The sequence below is a fragment of the Notolabrus celidotus genome, chromosome 4 (assembly GCF_009762535.1).
Source record: "Notolabrus celidotus isolate fNotCel1 chromosome 4, fNotCel1.pri, whole genome shotgun sequence".
In the NCBI taxonomy this organism is placed as follows: Eukaryota; Metazoa; Chordata; class Actinopteri; order Labriformes; family Labridae; genus Notolabrus; species Notolabrus celidotus.
The window spans coordinates 20,039,877-20,060,467 of NC_048275.1; the positions used below are offsets into that span (position 1 = coordinate 20,039,877).

Below are 20,591 nucleotides of genomic sequence, written 5' to 3' on the forward strand. Positions count from 1 at the left end.
GTTTCAGTGACAACATCAGCTTAAGGAATACAATGAACACTTTTGCTCCACTCCTGATATAGAAAACAAACCTCATCATGATACCACAGTGTGTACTTATGAGTCAGCTATGGGTTACAGTCATACAGTATGTCAATTTATTCTTCTTTAAGCTGCTTTTTCTGGCTCCATCTGAGCTGTATAGTTTACTATATATACAGAGTAGGTGCATTTCGACCAAGAGTTCTGGGGTCTTTTAGCCCCCAGAACTACTTTACCCTGAACTAAAAGGTTCCTGTGCCCCCATTGTTGTCAGCGTTTCGACCGCGGCTGAAGTCCCGGGTAGATTGTGCAAATCAGGCCAGTGACGTATGGAGAAAAAAAAAAATAGATTTAATAATATTTTGAAATCTTAATAAATAACTAAACTAGTATCCATTCCCAGGAACTCCCTCTGTGTGTTTCAACAACTGTGTAAACTCCCCAAACATCGTTACGTTCAGCCAAAAGTCCCAGGACCTTTGAAAAGTACTACCCCCCAAAGCAGGGGCTTTTCAGAGGGAGATTAACTACCCCTGAACTAAATTTAGACCCTGGTTCCTCCGGTCGAAACGCATGTAGTTCAAGGGTAAAGTCCCTAGTTCTGGGGTAAAGTTCCTGCAGTTGAAAAATGCCTACAAGCTCTGGTTTCAAACAATCTCTGGTAAGGAATGACCTTGACAAAACCACTTCGTATCCACAACATGTTGGGAGTTGAATCTTTGTTGCTGATGGAAAACAGCTGGGAGAGAGAAAACAGCTGACTCCATTCTTTAAGGTGAAACTGTATTCAAATTAGCAAAGCCCAGGGAAGTGAATGTATGCCGAATTGAAGATTGGTTCATGTTTACTCGAAAATATATGTTCAGTATTTGACTTTCCTCTTTGAATATGTTCTAATAGCTTAAAAAGTAATACAATCTCGTTTTTATAATGGAGTTCTGCTCTCTGTCCTGACATTGTGGACATAAACAGCTATAAGAAGTGATAAATCACATATTTTTGAAGCTTTATAGACCAGGACATATATCTCTACTCACCATATCATAAACGTTCAGGATGATCGGCTCGTTTGCCATCACTGGCATCAGGATTTTCTCTCCCTAAAGGTCCCTTCTTCTCTGCGGGTCTTCCTCCTCCGCGCACCCCCTTCTCCCTTTCCTTCCTTCAGTGCGAGATCCAAACTCTCACCCTCCAAAAATAGACCTCGCTCCTCCCCTTATTCCGGGTTCTTTCACGATTAATGATCAGCTTGATCATTTAAGTCAAAAACAGGGTGTAGAAGAGTTTCGAGGATATGATTACAGTCCAACATCTGACTGGCTTTGTCCAAATCCTCCCCCCCCCCCCAGTCAGAGCAGCAGCAGCAGCAGCGGAGGACAGATGAGCCTCTCGCTTGTCAAAACGACCTGACTGCTAAACCCGAACAGCTACCGAGGTCGGAGAGAAAAATCAGACTTTCAAGAGGAAACTGTGCGTCACAGAAGTAGCATTGGCGCGAGAAAAATGCAAATTCATTTTTCTAAAAACATATTCTAAAAAAACACATACTACCGAGAGGAAAATAACAGGTTTTGGTCAGTAAGAATGACTTGCTACTCCCCTATTGGTTAGCTAACGGTAGCACTAAAGCAGGCAGGCAGGCAGGATGCGACCACTGGGAGAGAATTGGATGGCTTGTGTGGGCGAGTCGAGCGGAACGATGAATCAACACTCCATTTATCATCCTGGGTACACTGAGCATGATGGGAAGAGTAGTTCTACCATGACATGTGTCGGACGAACTGCGCCAGCTGGAGATTTAGAATGTTTTTTGGGGGTGAGGAACATACTGAACGTACGGAAGAGGATTAGGGCCAATGAGAAAAGGAAAAATGAATTGTATTATTATTATTCTGAGAAAAAAGTCAGAATTCTTAGATTAAAGTCAGAATTTTTAGAATAAAGATAGAATTCTGAGATTAAGAAATTCAGACTTTAATCTCAGAATTCTGACATGAATCTAATAATTCTGACTTTTATCTAATAATTCTGACTTTTTTCTCAGAATTCGGACTTTAATCTAATAATTCTGACTTTTTCCCTCAGAATTCTGACTTTAATTTCAAAAATCTGACTTTAATCTCAGTTTTCTGACTTTAATCTCAGAATTCTGACTTTTATCTCAGAATTCTGACTTTTATCTCAGAATCATGACTTTAATTTCAGAATTATAATCTGGGAAAAAAGTCAGAATTCTGACATTAAAGTCAGAATTCTGACTTTTTTCCCAGATTTCTGACTTTAATCTCAGAGTTCTGATTTTTTTCCCAGAATTCTGACTTTGATCTCAGAATTCTGACTTTAATCTCAGAATCATAACTTTAATATCATAATGCTGACTTTAATCTTAGAATTCTGACTCTAATCTCAGAATCATGACTTTAATTTCAGAATTCTGCCTATTTTAATGTCAGGATTCTGACTTTAATCTCAGAATTCTGATTTTTTTTTCCAAAAATTCTGACTTTAATCTCAGTTTTCTGACTTTAATCTCAGAATTCTGACTTTTATCTCAGAATTCTGACTTTTATCTCAGAATCATGACTTTAATTTCAGAATTATAATCTGGGAAAAAAGTCAGAATTCTGACATTAAAGTCAGAATTCTGACTTTTTTCCCAGATTTCTGACTTTAATCTCAGAGTTCTGATTTTTTCCCCAGAATTCTGACTTTGATCTCAGAATTCTGACTTTAATCTCAGAATCATAACTTTAATATCATAATGCTGACTTTAATCTTAGAATTCTGACTCTAATCTCAGAATCATGACTTTAATTTCAGAATTCTGCCTATTTTAATGTCAGGATTCTGACTTTAATCTCAGAATTCTGATTTTTTTTTCCAAAAATTCTGACTTTAATCTCAGTTTTCTGACTTTAATCTCAGAATTCTGACTTTTATCTCAGAATTCTGACTTTTATCTCAGAATTCTGACTTTAATCTTGGAATAATAATAATTTAAAAAAAATACGACCTTAATTTTTTTTCTTTTCAGTGGCCCTAATCCTCTTCCATATGAACGTATTTACATGATGTACCATCACATCAAAATGTTGCCAAAATTATGAAAGATTGGAAAAGTCTATAATATATTGCTTACTTTAGAGAAAGGGTTCTATAATATGATGAAAAAATATTAAAATAAATATCTGACTGTGAAAATAATAAAAAAATTAAGAATCATCTTTAAGTTTAGAAAAAAAATGACTGAAAAAGTATTTTGTATCTTTGCAAATTTTAGCTGATACACACCAGCAAGTCAGCAGTGTGTAACAATGCAGAAAAAAATTTAAGTAATTTAAGTGACAATGTATTGTGTTTATGACTCGTGATATTAATATAAGCACCCAGACAGTTTGAATAAGTTGACTTGGCTTTGGTATAACTGTTTTTCTATTTTGTAATATTCTATGGACCAAATAATGCTGAGGTTATTCATCAGATAATGAATCATTACAATTTCCCTGCCCTGCATAATAATTAAGACACCAGTCCTTTAAATATGACAGTTTTTACTTTTATATTAACTTAAAATAATCACAAAAGACCCAAAACCAGTTGATACAGAAAAGGTTTTTCCAGTTTTGTGTGGAAAATTTTTACTGGCCAGTGCAGGGCCCTGCTTGCACTTAGTCCTTGAGGACCCACTGGAACACCAAATGCAATAAAGCATCATTGTCCCGCTTGTAGAATGCATTTTGTGTTTTGAACTGAGATGTTTTACAACCACATGCAAGTGTCATGTTTTAGTGTCCACCCATTCTTTTGGTTCAGCTCTTGAAGGTTTGAAAACAGACACAGTACTGGTTTTAAATGAGTAACTAACCCACAACACACATACTGTCAGAAGTTCCCATCCCATCAGAATCCATGCTCCTGAGAGCCAAGCCTATGAGCTACCCAGGTTGTTTTCTTCCAACAGTTCCATCAACGTCTCCTGGTTGGAGAACTCCTGCAGTGAGCAGTTCATCTCATCCAGCAGATCCTCTCCCAGCAGAAAGTTCTTGATGTCGTGCACTGTCATACCGATCCGGTGATCAGTTATACGATCCTGGGCAAAGTTATACGTTCGAATCTTCTCTGATCTCCCTTTCGTGCCAATCTGAAGGAGAAATTGGTGAGCATTAGGGGAAGAGACTTCTTTGGCTTGTTAATCACAGTTTATTAATCTGATTTTAACAATGAATGACAAAATTTGACACACTAGATTTTTTTTGAAAATTAACTTTCAAAATGTTGTAAAGAAAACCATAATTTGTGACACGTGTTTCATAAAATAGTTCAATGTGTCCGTCTGTGAAGTGTATTTTATTGAGAATATCTCACCTGTATTTTACGCTGATTGTAGCGTTTGCTGGTCACCTCCTCTAACTTAATGCCGTACAGTTTTGCTCTCAGAGCCTTCATGGCTTTCTCCTTGTTCTTTAGCTGGGATCGTTCCTGCTGGCACTCTGCAACCACGCCTAACAAATACACAGAAGGATTAAAGTACAACTCTTTGAGTTCAAGTTTACCTCATTTTACTTTGGAAGGATGTGCTATCTTGACTAGGTCTCTGTATAAATGAAGTTCTGAACAACTAAAGAGATTGTATTTCCCTTTTTTCACATTTCAAAAACAAATTTCAAGTTAAAATGTTGGATGTCAATACAAAGTTTCAAACTGTGAGGTAAAAGTGTGTTGGAGTAATCCTCTGACTGCAGGCTTCTCTGAACAGCTTGTTCACAAGTCACAATAATTTTAATTATTTATTCATTTATTTTTTAACCTTTGTTTAACCAGGTGAGTTAATTGAGAACTAATTCTCATTTGCAATAATGACCTGGGCGAGAAGGCAACAGGTTGCATGACAATATATAAAAGACAAAACAAAAAACAGAGAGGACATACAGAGAAACCTAGAAACAGAACAATACAATACAAAAATATGACAGCAGTGAACAACTTAAAAGCAATTTAAAAGCAAGTGCGGTGATGTTTAGTTATGGGGTGTATTAAGTTTTTGAAAGTGGAATCAGGGAGGTCAGCTTTAGGGATTGTTGCTGGTGATTCCAGTCATTTGCAGCGGAAAACTGGAAGGAGGTGCGTCCAAAGGAAGTCCGGGCTTTGGGTGTGATTAGTTTGATAAGGCTACTTGAGCGCAGGCTACGGTTTGTGCTGTGAAGTTTGATTAGTGACTGTAGATATAACAGGGTTTTAGCAGTGAGGGATTTGTAAATGAATAGAAACCAGTGTGTTTGTCTGGGAGAGTGGAGTGAGGGCCAGTTCAATTTAGCAAGATTTAGCGAGATTTGCGCAAATCATGACATCACCAGTTGGTGAATCTCCTTTAAAGGGCCTGCTGGGGGGAATCTTAAAGAGACAAGAGCTTAAATTAAGCATTTCAGACAGTTGTAAATCACGTATAAAGCCTGAAAAAAGGCATAATACCCTCTCTTCACACTAAATTTGACTGTTACACACATGACCACCACAAAAAGGAATTATAGTAATATAACTTGTTTTGTGAAATAAAATGTCCTATAACATACAACCTTATATCTAAGATACTGCTTTAGGTGGCAACAAGCCTGGAGTTAAGTTCATACCATACATGCCTGGTGTCAAAGATGGCTTCTATGTGAATTTGAAAACAAAGCAGTTGTTTCTCTAGTTCTATTGATGGCTTAAACATCAAGGAATTATCTTATGAAGAGGTTAAAGTTATATATGCCTCATTTTTAAATAAGATAAACCGTGAAGTTTCCTCTATCTGTTAAGGTTTACAGTTCTTACCTGTGGGCAGGTGGACTATCCTGACTGCACTGTCTGTGGTGTTGACATGTTGACCTCCAGCTCCACTCGCTCTCATTGTGTCTATCCTCAGGTCCTTGGGGTTTATTGTGAAAGAGATCTAGCAGGAACACAAACACTTGTAATTAGCATATGTCTAAACTAATATCAGATGAGCAAAATAACAAATCTTCACACTCTACCTGTGTTGAAGAATGGAAAAACAAGAAAAGTAGGCACTTAAAGCTCCTGTGAGGTATTCTCTGTTTCAGTCCATTTTTGGCACCCATTGTGGACTTTGCTGATTTTGTATGAATAACATGCCAAAGTGTTTTCTTCTGATGAGAAATCGCATCAACAGTCATTCATTATTTGCCTTAAAATAAAAGCTATTGCTTCAGCATGCTGGGAATCATCTCATTTGATACCTCAGATACAACAGATAAATAACCAGTCTTGTTGTTGATGGTCTTGTTTGCTTTTGTAGGTCATAAAGATGAAGTTTATGTCCATGTCTGTTTCATAACCAAACAAAAACTCCTCACAGGGGCTTTAATTTACAGCCCTCCAGGTTACACTTCCAAAGCAATCACAACATAAAATGCTGTTTCATCTTTTCATTAAGCAGGTATTTTCTTTAAAACAACTTTTATCTAACTTTATCAGTATTGATTTCTACAGGAAAACAGCGTTTTATTCACAGCAAAACATAAAATGAGATGAGATGAACTCGCTGTTTGCGTTTGTGCCTGTGGCTATACCTCGGTGGGTTGAGGCAGCACAGCCACAGTCATGGTGCTGGTGTGCATTCGGCCCTGTTTCTCAGTCCTGGGAACCCTCTGAACTCGATGTACTCCCGCCTCAAACTTCATCCTCTTGTAGCTCTGAGGGCCGCTGATACTGACCGAGGCATGCCGAAGTCCACCTGGTCACAGGTGAGCAACAAGTATAAAGAGGAAAAAGTTACTGCCAACTGGTGGGAAAAACAAATAGTTAATTTAAATGTTCATTTCATAATGTCTCTAAAATATCTCCGTTTTTTCTTCTTTTATTGGGCACTTTTCCTGATAGTATTTTCAGAAGACCCCCACTCTGGCTCCCACTCCCTTTCCCAATATTTTAGCACATTTCTTTGAACATTTTTATAACTTGTAGAGCAGGAGTTCCCAAACTTTTTGGAGCCAGGGACCCCTTACAGGTAAGATAATTGTCCAAGGACCCCCTCTGAGGAGGCTGTGTATCTGTTCCTTCTTCAGGAGGTTAGGGTTAGGGTTCTTCTCAAAGACAGGGCAAATACTCACTGAGAGGAGAAATTGGATCAGTTTCTGTGAAGCTGTGTCACTCTGTTTGTTCCGTTTGTTTTCACTATCGGGAGATCGCACTCCTACTAGCTAGAGCAGGGGTTCTGAAACTTTTTGGAGCCAGGGACCCCTTACAGGTGAGAAAATTGTCCATGGCCCCCTCATAATTGTAACAGAGATTAAGCACATTAGTGATGTGTCATGATCAAAAGCTTAGGGGCTCTGAGAGCCGCTGCTTTATAGTGAATCAGAAGAGCCGGCTCGCATCCAGAGAGAGCCGGCTCCCAGTTATTTCCTTTCGCTGCTTAGCTCTCAGTAGTCAGCCCCAGCTCTGCTCACAGCAGAACTTTGTTTTGATTGGTCAGCATGGCGGCCATGCGGCCAATCACATGTGAGGATATAGGATTCAGGTGATAGAGGGGAGGCTGTGTATCCTGGCTACATCTGTTCCTTCAGAGAGAGTCTTTTTGAAGACCGGGCAAATACTCACTGAGAGGAGAAATCAGATCAGCCCATCCAAGCTGAGGCATCGGATTTTTCTCAATGCCAACCTGAGGACATTAATAATGTTTGCTTGAGTTTGGTTCTGGTTCTGTTTGCTTGAATTTGGTTCTGGTTTTGGTTCACTTTGCTTGAGTTCGGTTCTGGTTCGGTTCTGGTTCGGTTCTGGTTCGGTTCTGGTATGGTTCTGGTTCGGTTCTGTTCTGGTTCGATTCTGGTTCAAGTCTGGTTCGGTTCTGGTTCGGTTCTGGTTCGGTTCTGGTACGGTTCTGGTTCGTTTCTGTTCTGGTTCGATTCTGGTTCGGTTCTGGTTCGGTTCTGGTATGGTTCTGGTTCGGTTCGGTTCAGGTTCGGTTCTGGTTCAGTTCTGGTTCAGTTCTGGTTCGGTTCTGGTTCGGTTCTGGTACGGTTCTGGTTCGGTTCGGTTCTGGTTCGGTTCGGTTCCGGTTCTGGTTCAGTTCTGGTACGGTTCTGGTTCGGTTCTGGTTCGGTTCTGGTTCGGTTTTGGTTCAGTTCTGGTTCAGTTCTGTTTCGGTTCGGCTCTGATTCAGTTCTGGTTCGGTTCTGGTTCGGTTCTGGTTCGGTTCTGGTTAAGTTGAGGTAGGGCTCTCATTCATTTCTGGTACGTTTCTGGTTCGGTTCTGGTTCGGTTCTGGTTCGGTTCTGGTTGAGTTTGATTCTGGTTCTCTTTGCGTAAGTTTGGTTCTGGTTCTGTATGCTTAAGTTTAGTTCTAGTTCTAAACCTAACCCTAATCATAATCCTTACCCTAACCCTAATCCTAACCCTAACCCTAATCCTAACCCTAACCCTAACCCTAACCCTAATCATAATCCTTACCCTAACCCTAATCCTAACCCTAACCCTAATCCTAACCCTAATCCTAATCCTAACCATAACCCTAATCCTAACCCTAAATCTAACCCTAATCCTAACCCTAACCCTAACCCTAATCATAACCCTAATCCTAACCCTAACCCTAATCATAATCCTTACCCTAACCCTAATCCTAACCCTAACCCTAATCCTAACCCTAACCCTAACCCTAACCCTAATCCTAACCCTAATCATAATCCTTACCCTAACCCTAATCCTAACCCTAACCCTAATCCTAACCCTAATCCTAAACCTAACCCTAATCCTAACCCTAAATCTAACCCTAATCCTAACCCTAACCCTAACCCTAATCATAATCCTAACCCTAATCCTAACCCTAACCCTAAACCTAAACATAACCCTAATCATAACCCTAACCCTAACCCTTACCCTAACCCTAAACATAATCCTAACCCTAATCCTAACCCTAAACCTAACCCTAATCCTAACCCTAACCCTAATCCTAACCCTAATCCTAATCCTAACCCTAACCCTAATCCTAACCCTAATCCTAACCCTAACCCTAATCCTAACCCTAACCCTAATCCTAACCCTAACCCTAACCCTAATCCTAATCCTAACCCTAATCCTAACCCTAATCATAATCCTAACCCTAACCCTAACCCTAATCCTAACCCTAACCCTAATCCTAACCCTAATCATAATCCTAACCCTAACCCTAACCCTAATCCTAACCCTAATCATAATCCTAACCCTAACCCTAACCCTAATCATAATCCTAACCCTAATCCTAACCCTAACCCTAAACCTAAACATAACCCTAATCATAACCCTAACCCTAATCCTAACCCTTACCCTAACCCTAAACATAATCCTAACCCTAATCCTAACCCTAAACCTAACCCTAATCCTAACCCTAACCCTAATCCTAACCCTAATCCTAATCCTAACCCTAACCCTAATCCTAACCCTAATCCTAACCCTAACCCTAATCCTAACCCTAACCCTAATCCTAACCCTAACCCTAACCCTAATCCTAATCCTAACCCTAATCCTAACCCTAATCATAATCCTAACCCTAACCCTAACCCTAATCCTAACCCTAACCCTAATCCTAACCCTAATCATAATCCTAACCCTAACCCTAACCCTAATCCTAACCCTAACCCTAATCCTAACCCTAACCCTAACCCTAATCCTAACCCTAATCCTAACCCTAACCCTAACCCTAATCCTAACCCTAATCATAATCCTAACCCTAACCCTAATCCTAACCCTAATCCTAACCCTAACCCTAATCATAACCCTAAACATAACCCTTACCCTAAACATAATCCTAACCCTAATCCTAACCCTAACCCTAACCCTAACCCTAATCATAACCCTAAACATAACCCTAACCCTAACCCTAACCCTAATCCTAACCCTAACCCTAACCCTAACCCTAACCCTAATCATAACCCTAATCATAACCCTAACCCTAGGATCAGGGTGAGAATGATTTTGTAACAGAATAAATTCACACAATTGGGCAATTATAAGGCTTCTCATAAAAACACTGTACGTAAAAGTGTTTTCAACACAAACCATTAGTTTTTGCAAAGTTAAGGTAAAATATACGGCTACAAAAGAGTCGAAAGAGCTGGCTCTCTGAAAAGAGCCCAACTTCCCATCCCTAAAGCACATGCTTACTACCATTTGCACTCTTAGTTGCCCTTGGAACTATTTGTATTGTAAAACGTATCAATGTAAATACTTCAGACCTGTACCATAGTGATAAACAGATAACCCTTCAATTTGAATCAAGTAAATCCCACTTGTATCCTTTAAAACAGAGGGTCATTTCATTCCTTGTGGACTCAACATGACAACATTTATACTTTTCAAGTAATTGATCTTAAATGCTTTCAGAAAATTAACAGTAACAAGACTCACATATCCCTTCGAGCCACTAAATGGTATCATAACAATGGTGTATATGCTGTTTTATAATGACACAGCACAATTTTATAATTTACTAGAAATGTATTCAAATTATTTCACGAACCCCCACGCTATTGTTTGCGGACCCCACTTTGAGAACAACTGCTGTAGAGGGTTAGCTCAGACCCTACAATTGTGATACAAACTGGCAGAGAATGGATATCATGAATGCCTTTAAATTGTCGTCCTTTAAAAGGTGACATATTACGCTTTTTTCATCAAAATATATTGGTCTAAAAGGTCCCCAAAAAATGTCTTTAAAGTTTATGCTAAAAAAAAACCTTTGAAATCAGATTTTGGCAAGCCTGAAAAACTCTTTGTCAGCCCTGCTCAGAACGGTCTGTTTTCTCTCTGACCACACCCCCTCAGGAAGTGGATGTGGTCTCGGCTCTCCAGCACGTTGATCTAATGTTTACATGTTGGCTGAATATACACGGCTGCTCACAGACCCGCATTACTTCAACCCTCTGAATCTGATCCAGAATCTGATCCTGACAGAGAGGCGCCTGTAGCAGGACCTTTCTGAACCATTGGTCACAGATTTTGTGTTTCTTGTTGTTTTATTTGTCAGTATGTCGACGTGTGTCTTGGTACACAGCAACGACATGTAGCTATGTAGCTATGCTAACTAGCGCTAGCACTTTTCCATGAAAAATAAAAATCCTCCACTAGATCTTCAAATCTGCAGACGTAGGGAGTAAAACCGACCTTTGTGTTTACTAAGACAACTAGCATGCCTCCCTCCTAAGCTCCTTGTTAGCACACGTGTGCAGGTAATGAAAAACAGAGGAGGGATTGAGTTGTATTTTATACAGTCTATGGGCTGAACAAGTTCCGAGCTCTGACTCCGTTACAGACCGGATAGTGTTGTTACGTAACAAAAACACGGAAAACTGAAACGGCTCGTTTCAGCACACATTTACAGAAAGGTGGAGAAATCAGAACGGGGGCAGAATGGATTTTTTTCATTTTCAGGGGGTTTGTAGACATGCCAGGGAAAAATATTTCAGGTAGAGAACCATTAAAAAGTTGATTTTGCATGATATGTCACCTTTAAGTCACTTTCAAAAACTTTCGAAACACTCAAGCAGGAAGATAGATGGGATAGATGGGAAGCTGGAGCCAGCATATCACTGGGTTATCAAATGGGCAAATCCTCTCAATCGTATTTTTTTGAGTAAGGCCCATAACACCTCACAGAGGCTCAACAGTTAGCTCCAGCATCCCAGAATTCCCCCCATCCATACTAGCTCTCACCTCCCACCACATTCACACATCAACACAAGGAAGGTGGGAGAAAACAATGAGAGAAGAGAGTGTGTAGAGAGATGCCAGAAAGGGGAATGGGAAACCAGGGTGAGGAGCCTGTTCAACTTTCCCCTACTGCCCCATTTGCACGAGGGAAGAGAGGAGAGAAGAGAGAGAAAATAGAGAGAAGAGCATGTAGAGAGATGCTAGAAAGAGATCAGGGAAGACAGAGCCTTGTCGTAATTAGATTATAACCAAGTTAAGGTGTTTGTTTGAGTGGTAGATATATCTAGGGAAATAGATGTATGAACAGTTAACCTGTACATCCATTCATACTGCAAGACTCCACAAAATTGAACTGCACACAATGAACAGCAACCACTGGCTAAATTGACATGTGTCTATGTCCACTGACCTAATTCACTGGTCATGTGCTCCAGGATGTCAAAGGACCAGCCGTTGTGCTGAGCGTAGCCCTGGTACATGTCAAGCACCTGCAGAGGAGAGAAGACAAGTTGGCTGTTAAATACACAGAAAATGTTGAAGTTTTGTATCCTCATCACTTGTTCAGCACCTATGGAGCGACGCCTGCGAGCTAGTTCAGGCAGACAACTCGAGCTGCACTGCTATACACGTCACATGTCCCACTCTCATAACCATGATCTAATCCCGCCCTCTGCCTCTCAAATTGGCGGCCTATTTAAACTGGGAAAATCTCCTATCTCTCCCTCTGTCTGTCAACGCCTCTGCTGCCTGCATACCTATTGCTGAATTTTCTTTCATTCCCACCGCCACCCCAGCATCCACCTGCAGGCTCCGGGATGTGTTCAGTATGTTTTGCACATCAGTCCTCAGTGTCTGCATGTAAACTTATCTGTAGGGAGTGATGAGGCCGGAGCCTGGGCGCCAAACATGAATATGTATTTGCTGCTACAATAAACAATTTAAACGTGAGTTGTCTGACTGAACTATTCTTAGGTTCACTCTAAGGATCTTAATGCGTTCCCAGTTTCTGACAAAGGAGCCAGCCTGGAAAGCATGACCTACTCACTAAACCTTAGAACAGAAAAATATTTGCATTACTGGGAAAAATGGACTGTGTACGTAGCATTGAGGGATTCAATACTTTGCGGCCAGCACCCAAAAGTGTCAATACTGAAAAGTCACATCAGTGCATGTATAGTCCCGATGTTTCACCATATGGCATTTCTATATGCACAGGCATTCCTGAGACTTAGAAACATTTCTTTGAGGTTTGTTGTGTTTACCGGTTTACATCAGCTATATAAATCATGTCTAACATATAGAATATGACGAGTCATTCGAAATGTACTTCCAGACCTCTGCAGTGAATAGCATGGCCTCTTGACCCCCAACACCAGCTGTAAGCTCCAACACAAGGTCGCTCAGATCTGCCTCCTCTTCAGGGATCAAAAGATCCAAGACCTGATGGGTGAAGATAGTCGATTTGACAGAAAAAAAAAGATGTGATGAGAGAAGAACTGGATATCTCAAGTGCAACTAGTACAGGAACAAAAAAAAGTGCAAATGAAAACATCTGGTTATTCTAAGCCTTGTTACTTCATGCATCTTGTCACAGAATATAAAAAGGCTTTGTTCCACCTTTTGGCTAAGATCTTCAATATCTTGCAAACAGCTTTCTCTTTCCAGCTCTGCCAGTTCTCTCAAGGCTGGATCTTCATCTTGGAGAAAAATCGAATGTAGATTGATGTCAAGGAAAGACATTCAACCAATAACCTTCACTGCATTTGTATAAAAGCTGCAGATCAATCTTACCTTTCAGCAGTACCTCAGTCTCAGCCATCTCTTTCTGTTTGGTTTCCAGCACTTTGATACTCTGGATGAGAGGAGTCAGCAGGGACACTTTGTTCCTCTTGGTCCTCAGATCATCCTGACTACACTGCTGGTCTGTCACAGTGCTGTTGATTTCTCTCAAACATCCATTGTACTCCACCTCCATCTTCTTCAGGTATTCCTGCAGAGACTTCTTGGCAAAAAGCTCCTCCACCGACAGTAGCTTGGCCACCATCAGTGTTGTACCAGTGTGGAGAGCTCTCGTAGCTTTGCCACAGTGGTTATTGAAGTGTTCTTGGCCGATTAAACTTGGTAACCTTTGTATTTGAGGTTTCCACGGACCCAAAATACAGTCTTTTCCTTTTGGAAGAATGCTGAAGGCTCTTCTGTAAGCCATCATTAGCAGATTTTGACAGATGGAAAAGATCCCGATATGACTCGGCTTTATTGGCTCTTCTCTAGTCGGGGGGAAACATTTGGCCAAATGTCATTCAAAATGCACTTTGTGTGTAATCTCGTTTCCAGCAAAAGATACATTGCTTTGCATGTGTTATGTCAACAGAGGTATCTAAACTGATTACGTCGTTTCGTGGTAGATGCCTACCACATCTGAACTAAGAAGATGTACTTTGAAATTTCACACGACTGTGAAATAAAAGGAGTGCAATCTAAACCCCTGATACTAAGGGCTTGAATCCAACTTTCAAGACTAACAGAAGCATTTCAGAAAATACTCAACTTGAAGGAATCCGTTTGGATCTTTCTAGTTTCCGATACATCGGGTTAGCTGTAAAGATACAGGTTCCACTCAGACGTTTTCAAAATCTTGCACTGAAAATGGTTACTGACACTTCTTCTAAAAACATTGCTTCTTTACCACCTTGCTATTGGGAGCAGACATGTTGAATCTGACACTCATGCGCAGTAGGTGATATGTCTTCTTCTAGGAAGAAATGTCTTCTTCTTCTTGGGATTTTATTGGCGGTTGACAAACAGCGCATAGGTGCATTACCGCCTCCTACTGGTGGCAAGCCGTTCAGGAACCTATGATATATACAATAGCCCGGGTATGGAATGAAGTCTGAATATATGGAATGAAAGTCTGAATATATGGAATGAAAAATGACTTCATGTATGGCCGGCGCCATCTTGTGTTTATATATATATATATATAAATTAACTGATTAAATTTAAAATAAATATATAAACAAATGAAGTAAAAATATTCAAACTAAATCATTTTTATCAAATTTGTTCTATTCAAAAACGTAAACACAAATCTATAGCAGCCATCTATTGAATTTCCTCGTAAAATATCACATATGTCCAGTTTCGAAGAAATTTCAGTAAGGTGGAACAAAAAAAAATGTGGTAAAAAAAGCCCGTAAGAAGTGGGGAACGTGAAAAGTGCAGAAAAACTTTTACTCCATGATTTATATTATGAGAATATAATCTACTGTCAGGTCTAAAAATTTCTACTCCCAGTTTGGCAAAATACAAGGGGAATAGGTTGAATTGTAAATTTGACTTTGATATGGAAATTGGACTAATGCTGGGATCATAATTGAATTGGCATCATGCACTCAATAATGCAAAGCCGTTAAGTGTCAGGGCTCATCCCAAACCTTCCATACATAACTTAGCACTCTGTGTCTCTGCCTCTATAATATCCATTTCTTGTACTGCTTCTTTTTACTCTCCCCTGAGAGACAGACTGCCCCTCTGTTCCCTTTTCACACAGTGCCATACACTAAAAGTTAAAATGCTAAAAGGTGTGGTGTTTTTTTTATGACTTTGTTTGGTTTCTATTATTGTCGGTATTTTGTGCCCGAAAAGCACAATAAAGAGCATGCACTGCAGGTAAAACAAATGTGATCTAGTACTGTAGCTTTTAACTTTGAAACACATCCCCCCACCTTTCAAGTCTGGTTTCAGTGAAAGAGCCACTTCTCACATTCCATGCAGTGGTGTGAAGTGATCTGTCCCTTAGATGTCTTTTGCAAAGAAAAAAGAATATAGTATATACTATACTATACTATACTATACTATACTATACTATACTATACTATACTATACTATACTGTATAGTATGGTATAGTATAGTATAGTATAGTATAGTATATATTTATATATATTGTAAGATATGTTTCTTTTTTTCTTTAATTTTTAATAGAGAGAGAGAGAGAGAGAGAGAGAGAGAGAGAGAGAGAGAGAGAGAGAGGTTGTTCGGCTAAGCTTGCAGGATGTAGATAAAACTGTAACCAATATAACTGGCGGTGGAGTAACAAGTTTTACGTTTCACATTAGGAGGGAAAGACTAGTTGGACTCATAGACTGTAAAAAAATAGGTTGGACTACGTTCAGTGCGTGATGGCGTCACAGCACAGTCTGTTTCCCCCTCTCAGCTCCTATTGGTTGATGGTTTAAAGGGAAAAACCCCCTCTTCGCTCCTATTGGTTTGCGCCATTTGCGCACGTATTTCAAATAACCAGCAGCAACTGGCGGACTTCCAGTTGGAGAGCATTTAATTCAGCCAGAGCGGATGCCAGACGAAAGTTAGCTCAGCCGCAAAAAGGAGGGAAGCTGTATTTTGTGGATAACAGTATTACTAAACGTAAGGTAAGGTGTTTTACTTTCGAACTACCACTACTACTACTACTACTACTACTGAATCTATACGTTATAGGTCTTTCAGCAACATGCTAGTCGGAGTATTAGCTGGGTTAGCTGATAACTATCTTGAAGAGTCAAATGTCAACATCCTCAGGAAAACACAACAGATATACACATATAAACACATACTGAATGTCAGAAGATAGTTATAAACTATTGTGTTTTCTTGTAAGGTTAGATCGCTAGCTTCTTAGTAACAAGCTACTTCCAATACTATAAGTTATGCACTGAACGCGCGTAAATGCAGATCAGTAGCTTTACAGGAGGCTAACTGGACACTAACATTCATCCGTTCATGTACACATAATAATAATAATAACACATGACGTCTTTTATCACATCCTGACAATGACATAACTTACAACATTTAAAGATTACAAGCTGAAGTTGTGCGTCTGTGTATTCGCGTCACAGAGTCCTTTCCGCCAAATGTCATCGCGCCAAAACCATTTCAAATTTACAATAAAATTTGGCGGAGGATCATCTAACCACATTCAAAGTTAGTGTTCACAGTCTAATATTAATTAAATTACATGTTATTAATGTAAGACACGTCAGGCAACCTACCAGTTAGCTCTGGTTAGAGGTAACGTAGCTAAGTTTGCTTACACGAGGGAATCCATTTTGCTTTGTAAACCTGAATACTACATTGAGTATTTGAACCATACGTAATCTAATATTATCTTCTGTTGTTTTCTCTTCATCTAGATATCGACATACTGCACCGTGTTTGTGTTTCCCTGCAAGACAGTCAGTATGAAATGCCCCAGCTACGAAGCCATTAAGGCAAACAACATGGAGAGAAGCTCTGCTGCAGAATCCAAGGTTTTTCACCTCAAAGCTTCCCCTGTGAAAGAGCCCTCACCCATCAAATCTCAGTATTCACCTGCAAACGTGACCACAGTTCTGTTCTCTCTCAACAACACCGGAGCAGTCAACAACAAGGAAAATAGCACCAGCAAGGACTACGAAAGGTGTCTAGAAGAAGTGTTTGAAGACAGTGGTTATTTGTCTCTGCATAACAGTCAGATTGAGGACCATCATGGGGAAGAGGACCACATTCAGGAGAAACAAACAATCTTGCTATCTCCTGTTGCCACACGTAATGAAAAGACAGTATCACCCAAGAAATCTCCCTCGAAATCTCCCTCCAAATATTCAACAAAAGGTCGCCGCTTAGTGCTTCAGGTTGCAGCTTCCACTCCTGTGGACTATCATAAAAGGAGAGTGTCCACATGCTCCCTGTCATCCACCCCAACCCACGATCACAGTGACCACAGCCTGCCAATACTGAAGTTCCAGCGGGATGTGTGTGAAAAGCTGGCTAAGAGCTACCACAAGAATAAGAGGTAGGATTATAATCTTGGGTAGTGGGTAGGGGGGTACTTGCTCTTGGATTACAAGGCAGAATAGAACAATAGTGTTGGAGTGTTTTTATGTCAATGAAAAGTACTTGCTGGTTACTTTCAGGTTAGTGTGTCTCGCCTAATCAAAATGTTACATTTTGATTTCCTCCTGCTTAAAATTGAGTGACTGTAATAAGATAATTTATATCCTTTTCTTGTGTTTCAGGTATGACTGGAGCATCCCCTCACAAGTAGCAGAGGATCATCTGTTGGATCGTGTGATTGGAGGACAGATGGGCCTGGAGTATGTGGATGTGTTTTCATCCCTGCTGACAAGGAACATGAGGGGCATCTTGACCAAGATCCTGGCCATGCTGAGTGACATGGACCTTATTAGGTAAAAAGGAAACTCATTGCATATTTTGTTTTTTAAGGAAGTTAAAGTCGAGGTTAACCATTTAACTTAAAACAACTTAAAGCAATAAGAAACCCCACCATAAATTTGTCATGTCAAGTCAGGTGGCAGTAGAATTAAATGCTTACATTAAATGTCTTCTCAGCTCAGATTTTTGCATGAAAAATGTTAAATGTGGGAACTTTTGAAGCGGGGTCTTTTCAGGAGTGACTGTAAAATTTGAACAGGAAATTAAATGTAGAAATATGTCAGAAATTCTACTTTCTCCTCAGTGTTTCAAAATTATTTTCATACGTTAATTATGTGTTCTTATTCTCGGTCTTTACAGCTGTAAGAAAGTGAGCCGGACGTGGAAGCGGATTATCTGTGCGGACACAGCTGCTCTGAGCAGGTGTCAAAAAGCCAAGCAGGCACAGGAGGTGAGGAGATACACACAAGGCCGCACAATACAATACAAAGAAAATGTTGAAAATATATTGTCGGCTTTCTGACTACCTCAAACACTTTCCATCTTGCCGTAACCACACCGCATATGTACACAAAGTGGAAGGATACTAAGTCTTATCCTCACATGGTTTTTGAGATATCACAAACCTGGAAGAATGCTTTTGACTGCACTGCTCTCTCCTCTGAATGATCACAAAATATCACGTATTGCTTAAAAATCTCAGTTTTGCCACAGCTTTTAGTTCTTCCCTAAATTCAAGCTGAGTATTGGCTTAAAGTTTAACATCAGTATGTTGGCAATAAAATAAAAGAAGCACTTGTTAAAAGTTGATCGCCTCCTTAAGAAAAATAATGAAAATGTGCCACTCCTGCAACATATTTATCTATTGGGGCATTAAAATGTTAGCACATAAATGACAAAAATAGCAGAGGTAATTTACCATTAACATTTATGCATGATAAAACACTTCAGTAGTGAAACTGCATGTTTTAGCGCTTTGAATGGATAGTAGAGTAGAGTGGAAAGCACCACACAGATAACAAATAGCATTAAAGTGTGTTCACATAAAATACACACTCTGCAAGTTAAGTTATTGTAGGCGCATTAATGACTAAATATGTCTTGGTTAAATAGCTCTGAAACTTACTCCCCCTGTCTTTCATGTTTTAATAACTCTCCTATTCTTCTCAGGAGTCAAGGAGCTCCCTGAAACAGAAGAGCTGTAGTCTGACGAGAGATGTTGCAGTGTCCAGGCTGGTGCTGTCCAGCATGCAGACCCTGGCCTCATCAAGCACATCATCATCATCTTCATCCACCTCTTCCTCATCTTCACTGAGCTGCAGAGTCAACAGACGTTCTTCTCAGAAGGGCAGCACGCCGAACTCCCAATGCACACGCTTCAATGACTATGTACAGGTGAGCATTTGACCTGAATCTGTTGTTTACCCATGGAGGTTAAAAAGTCACCTGTAGGCTAATGGCGAGTAAATTATATGTTATGAATAATTTGTTCTCCTCCTTCCAGGCTGCCAGCAGTCTCAAGCAGCATGAGTCTCTGCGATCCTGCAAACGCTGCGGCTCACCGGCGACGTACTCTGCTGAAGCTCGCAGAGCCACGTGCATGCGCCTCAACTGCCAATTTGACTTCTGCACACATTGTCAGCAGGGGTTCCATGGCTCTACACCTTGCAGAGTGGTGCAGCCCAGAGCCCACTTTCCTTCCTCCCAGTCAACCCAGATCATACCAGGCAGTGCTCGCAGTAAGAGGAACATCCGACGCTTGTGAGGGAGCTTTAACAAGGTTTTAATCAATGACTGTTTTAACTGGACCTGGTCGTCTTTCCCTCCAATGCTCAGACAGCAGGGGCCTCTTTTCAAACCCTGTGGAGATTAAACTCTGCTTCATACTGAGCTTTGGCTTTAACTGACTGAATAATATGACTGAAGCACTTGTTAGAACACTGCTGGGACAATCAACCAGAGAGTGTCATCTGACTCAGAATGTTGTCGTCTGCGAGCGACAATAAAAAAAGAAAATAGAAATTGTACAGTTTTATAAAGTTTTAAATGAAATGGATGTAAATATACTGTATTTTAATCAGTTTTGTATTTGTTGTTTTAAATAAATGTTGATCCTCAGCGGTCTGAATATGTTAATATTTACTGCATTTGTATTTTCTGTAAATACATATTTCATAAAACTTATCCTGTGTTTTTGTGGTTCTTTGTGAATGGAATGTGCATGACAGAGCTAACTGCAGGTTCAATTTTTTAGATGGTAAGGAAAATAGCATTTTATATTTTGGCAAGATCTGGAAAATATCTTGAACAGTCCAATAACATGTAAATTCTGGGTCCTAATGTCTTTCAGCATTTTTTTTCACTCTTGGGTAAGTCAGTTCTCATTCTTTTTTACAACTATTTTATTGAAGTTCATTTCCCCCTAGCATTCATTCAATTTTAGATGACAAAAATATACTTCTTAAAACAACAATACTGATCTCATTCAATCAATCTTTATTTATATAGCGCCAAATCACAACAAACGTTAGCTCAAGACGCTTTTACAAACAGAGCAGGTCTAGACCGTACGCTACGCTAAATTATTAACCCAACATCAAGACGGGATAAGACCCAGTCCCTTCTTACAGACAGGGCTGTCTGAACTCATCTTAATCCACCATGAACAGAGCAC

General features: G+C 39.9%; 3 protein-coding genes across 3 annotated transcripts in view; 1 reads left to right on the forward strand and 2 right to left on the reverse strand.

Annotated features, from left to right (window-relative positions):
* Positions 1-1,796, reverse strand: part of desi2 (desumoylating isopeptidase 2) — a 26,838-nt gene extending 25,042 nt beyond the window's left edge. The window contains exon 1 of the mRNA XM_034681872.1: positions 1,059-1,796. Coding sequence (XP_034537763.1) covers positions 1,059-1,106 — 48 coding nt within the window. The 5' untranslated portion in view covers positions 1,107-1,796. The remainder of the gene's footprint in view (positions 1-1,058) is intronic.
* Positions 1,797-3,555: 1,759 nt separating this feature from the next.
* On the reverse strand, positions 3,556-14,467 carry mtrf1l (mitochondrial translational release factor 1-like). The gene is made up of 8 exons (XM_034682425.1): positions 13,498-14,467; positions 13,324-13,403; positions 13,042-13,146; positions 12,116-12,194; positions 6,594-6,757; positions 5,836-5,953; positions 4,387-4,523; positions 3,556-4,162 (listed from the first exon to the last, which is right to left on the reverse strand). Exons 1-8 carry the CDS (start codon positions 13,913-13,915, stop codon positions 3,950-3,952), a joined length of 1,314 nt encoding a protein of 437 aa, XP_034538316.1. The 5' UTR covers positions 13,916-14,467; the 3' UTR covers positions 3,556-3,949.
* Positions 14,468-16,015: 1,548 nt separating this feature from the next.
* fbxo5 (F-box protein 5) lies at positions 16,016-20,055 on the forward strand. The gene is made up of 6 exons (XM_034682320.1): positions 16,016-16,129; positions 16,897-17,537; positions 17,761-17,931; positions 18,278-18,368; positions 19,088-19,312; positions 19,422-20,055. Exons 2-6 carry the CDS (start codon positions 16,945-16,947, stop codon positions 19,680-19,682), a joined length of 1,341 nt encoding a protein of 446 aa, XP_034538211.1. The 5' UTR covers positions 16,016-16,129; positions 16,897-16,944; the 3' UTR covers positions 19,683-20,055.
* The last annotated feature ends 536 nt before the right edge of the window (positions 20,056-20,591 follow it).

What these genes read in the sequence shown, in the direction of transcription:
- mtrf1l (XM_034682425.1), bottom strand. Translation starts at nt 13,915, where the DNA reads ATGATGGCTTACAGAAGAGCCTTCAGCATTCTTCCAAAAGGAAAAGAC. An exon ending in GACTGAGGTACTGCTGAAAG is followed by an intron (nt 13,404 to 13,497) that starts GTAAGATTGATC and finishes TTTTTCTCCAAG; the next exon opens with ATGAAGATCCAGCCTTGAGA. An exon ending in ACAATCAGCGTAAAATACAG is followed by an intron (nt 4,163 to 4,386) that starts GTGAGATATTCT and finishes TTTCTCCTTCAG; the next exon opens with ATTGGCACGAAAGGGAGATC.
- fbxo5 (XM_034682320.1), top strand. Translation starts at nt 16,945, where the DNA reads ATGAAATGCCCCAGCTACGAAGCCATTAAGGCAAACAACATGGAGAGA. An exon ending in AAGCCAAGCAGGCACAGGAG is followed by an intron (nt 18,369 to 19,087) that starts GTGAGGAGATAC and finishes TATTCTTCTCAG; the next exon opens with GAGTCAAGGAGCTCCCTGAA. An exon ending in GCTTCAATGACTATGTACAG is followed by an intron (nt 19,313 to 19,421) that starts GTGAGCATTTGA and finishes TCCTCCTTCCAG; the next exon opens with GCTGCCAGCAGTCTCAAGCA.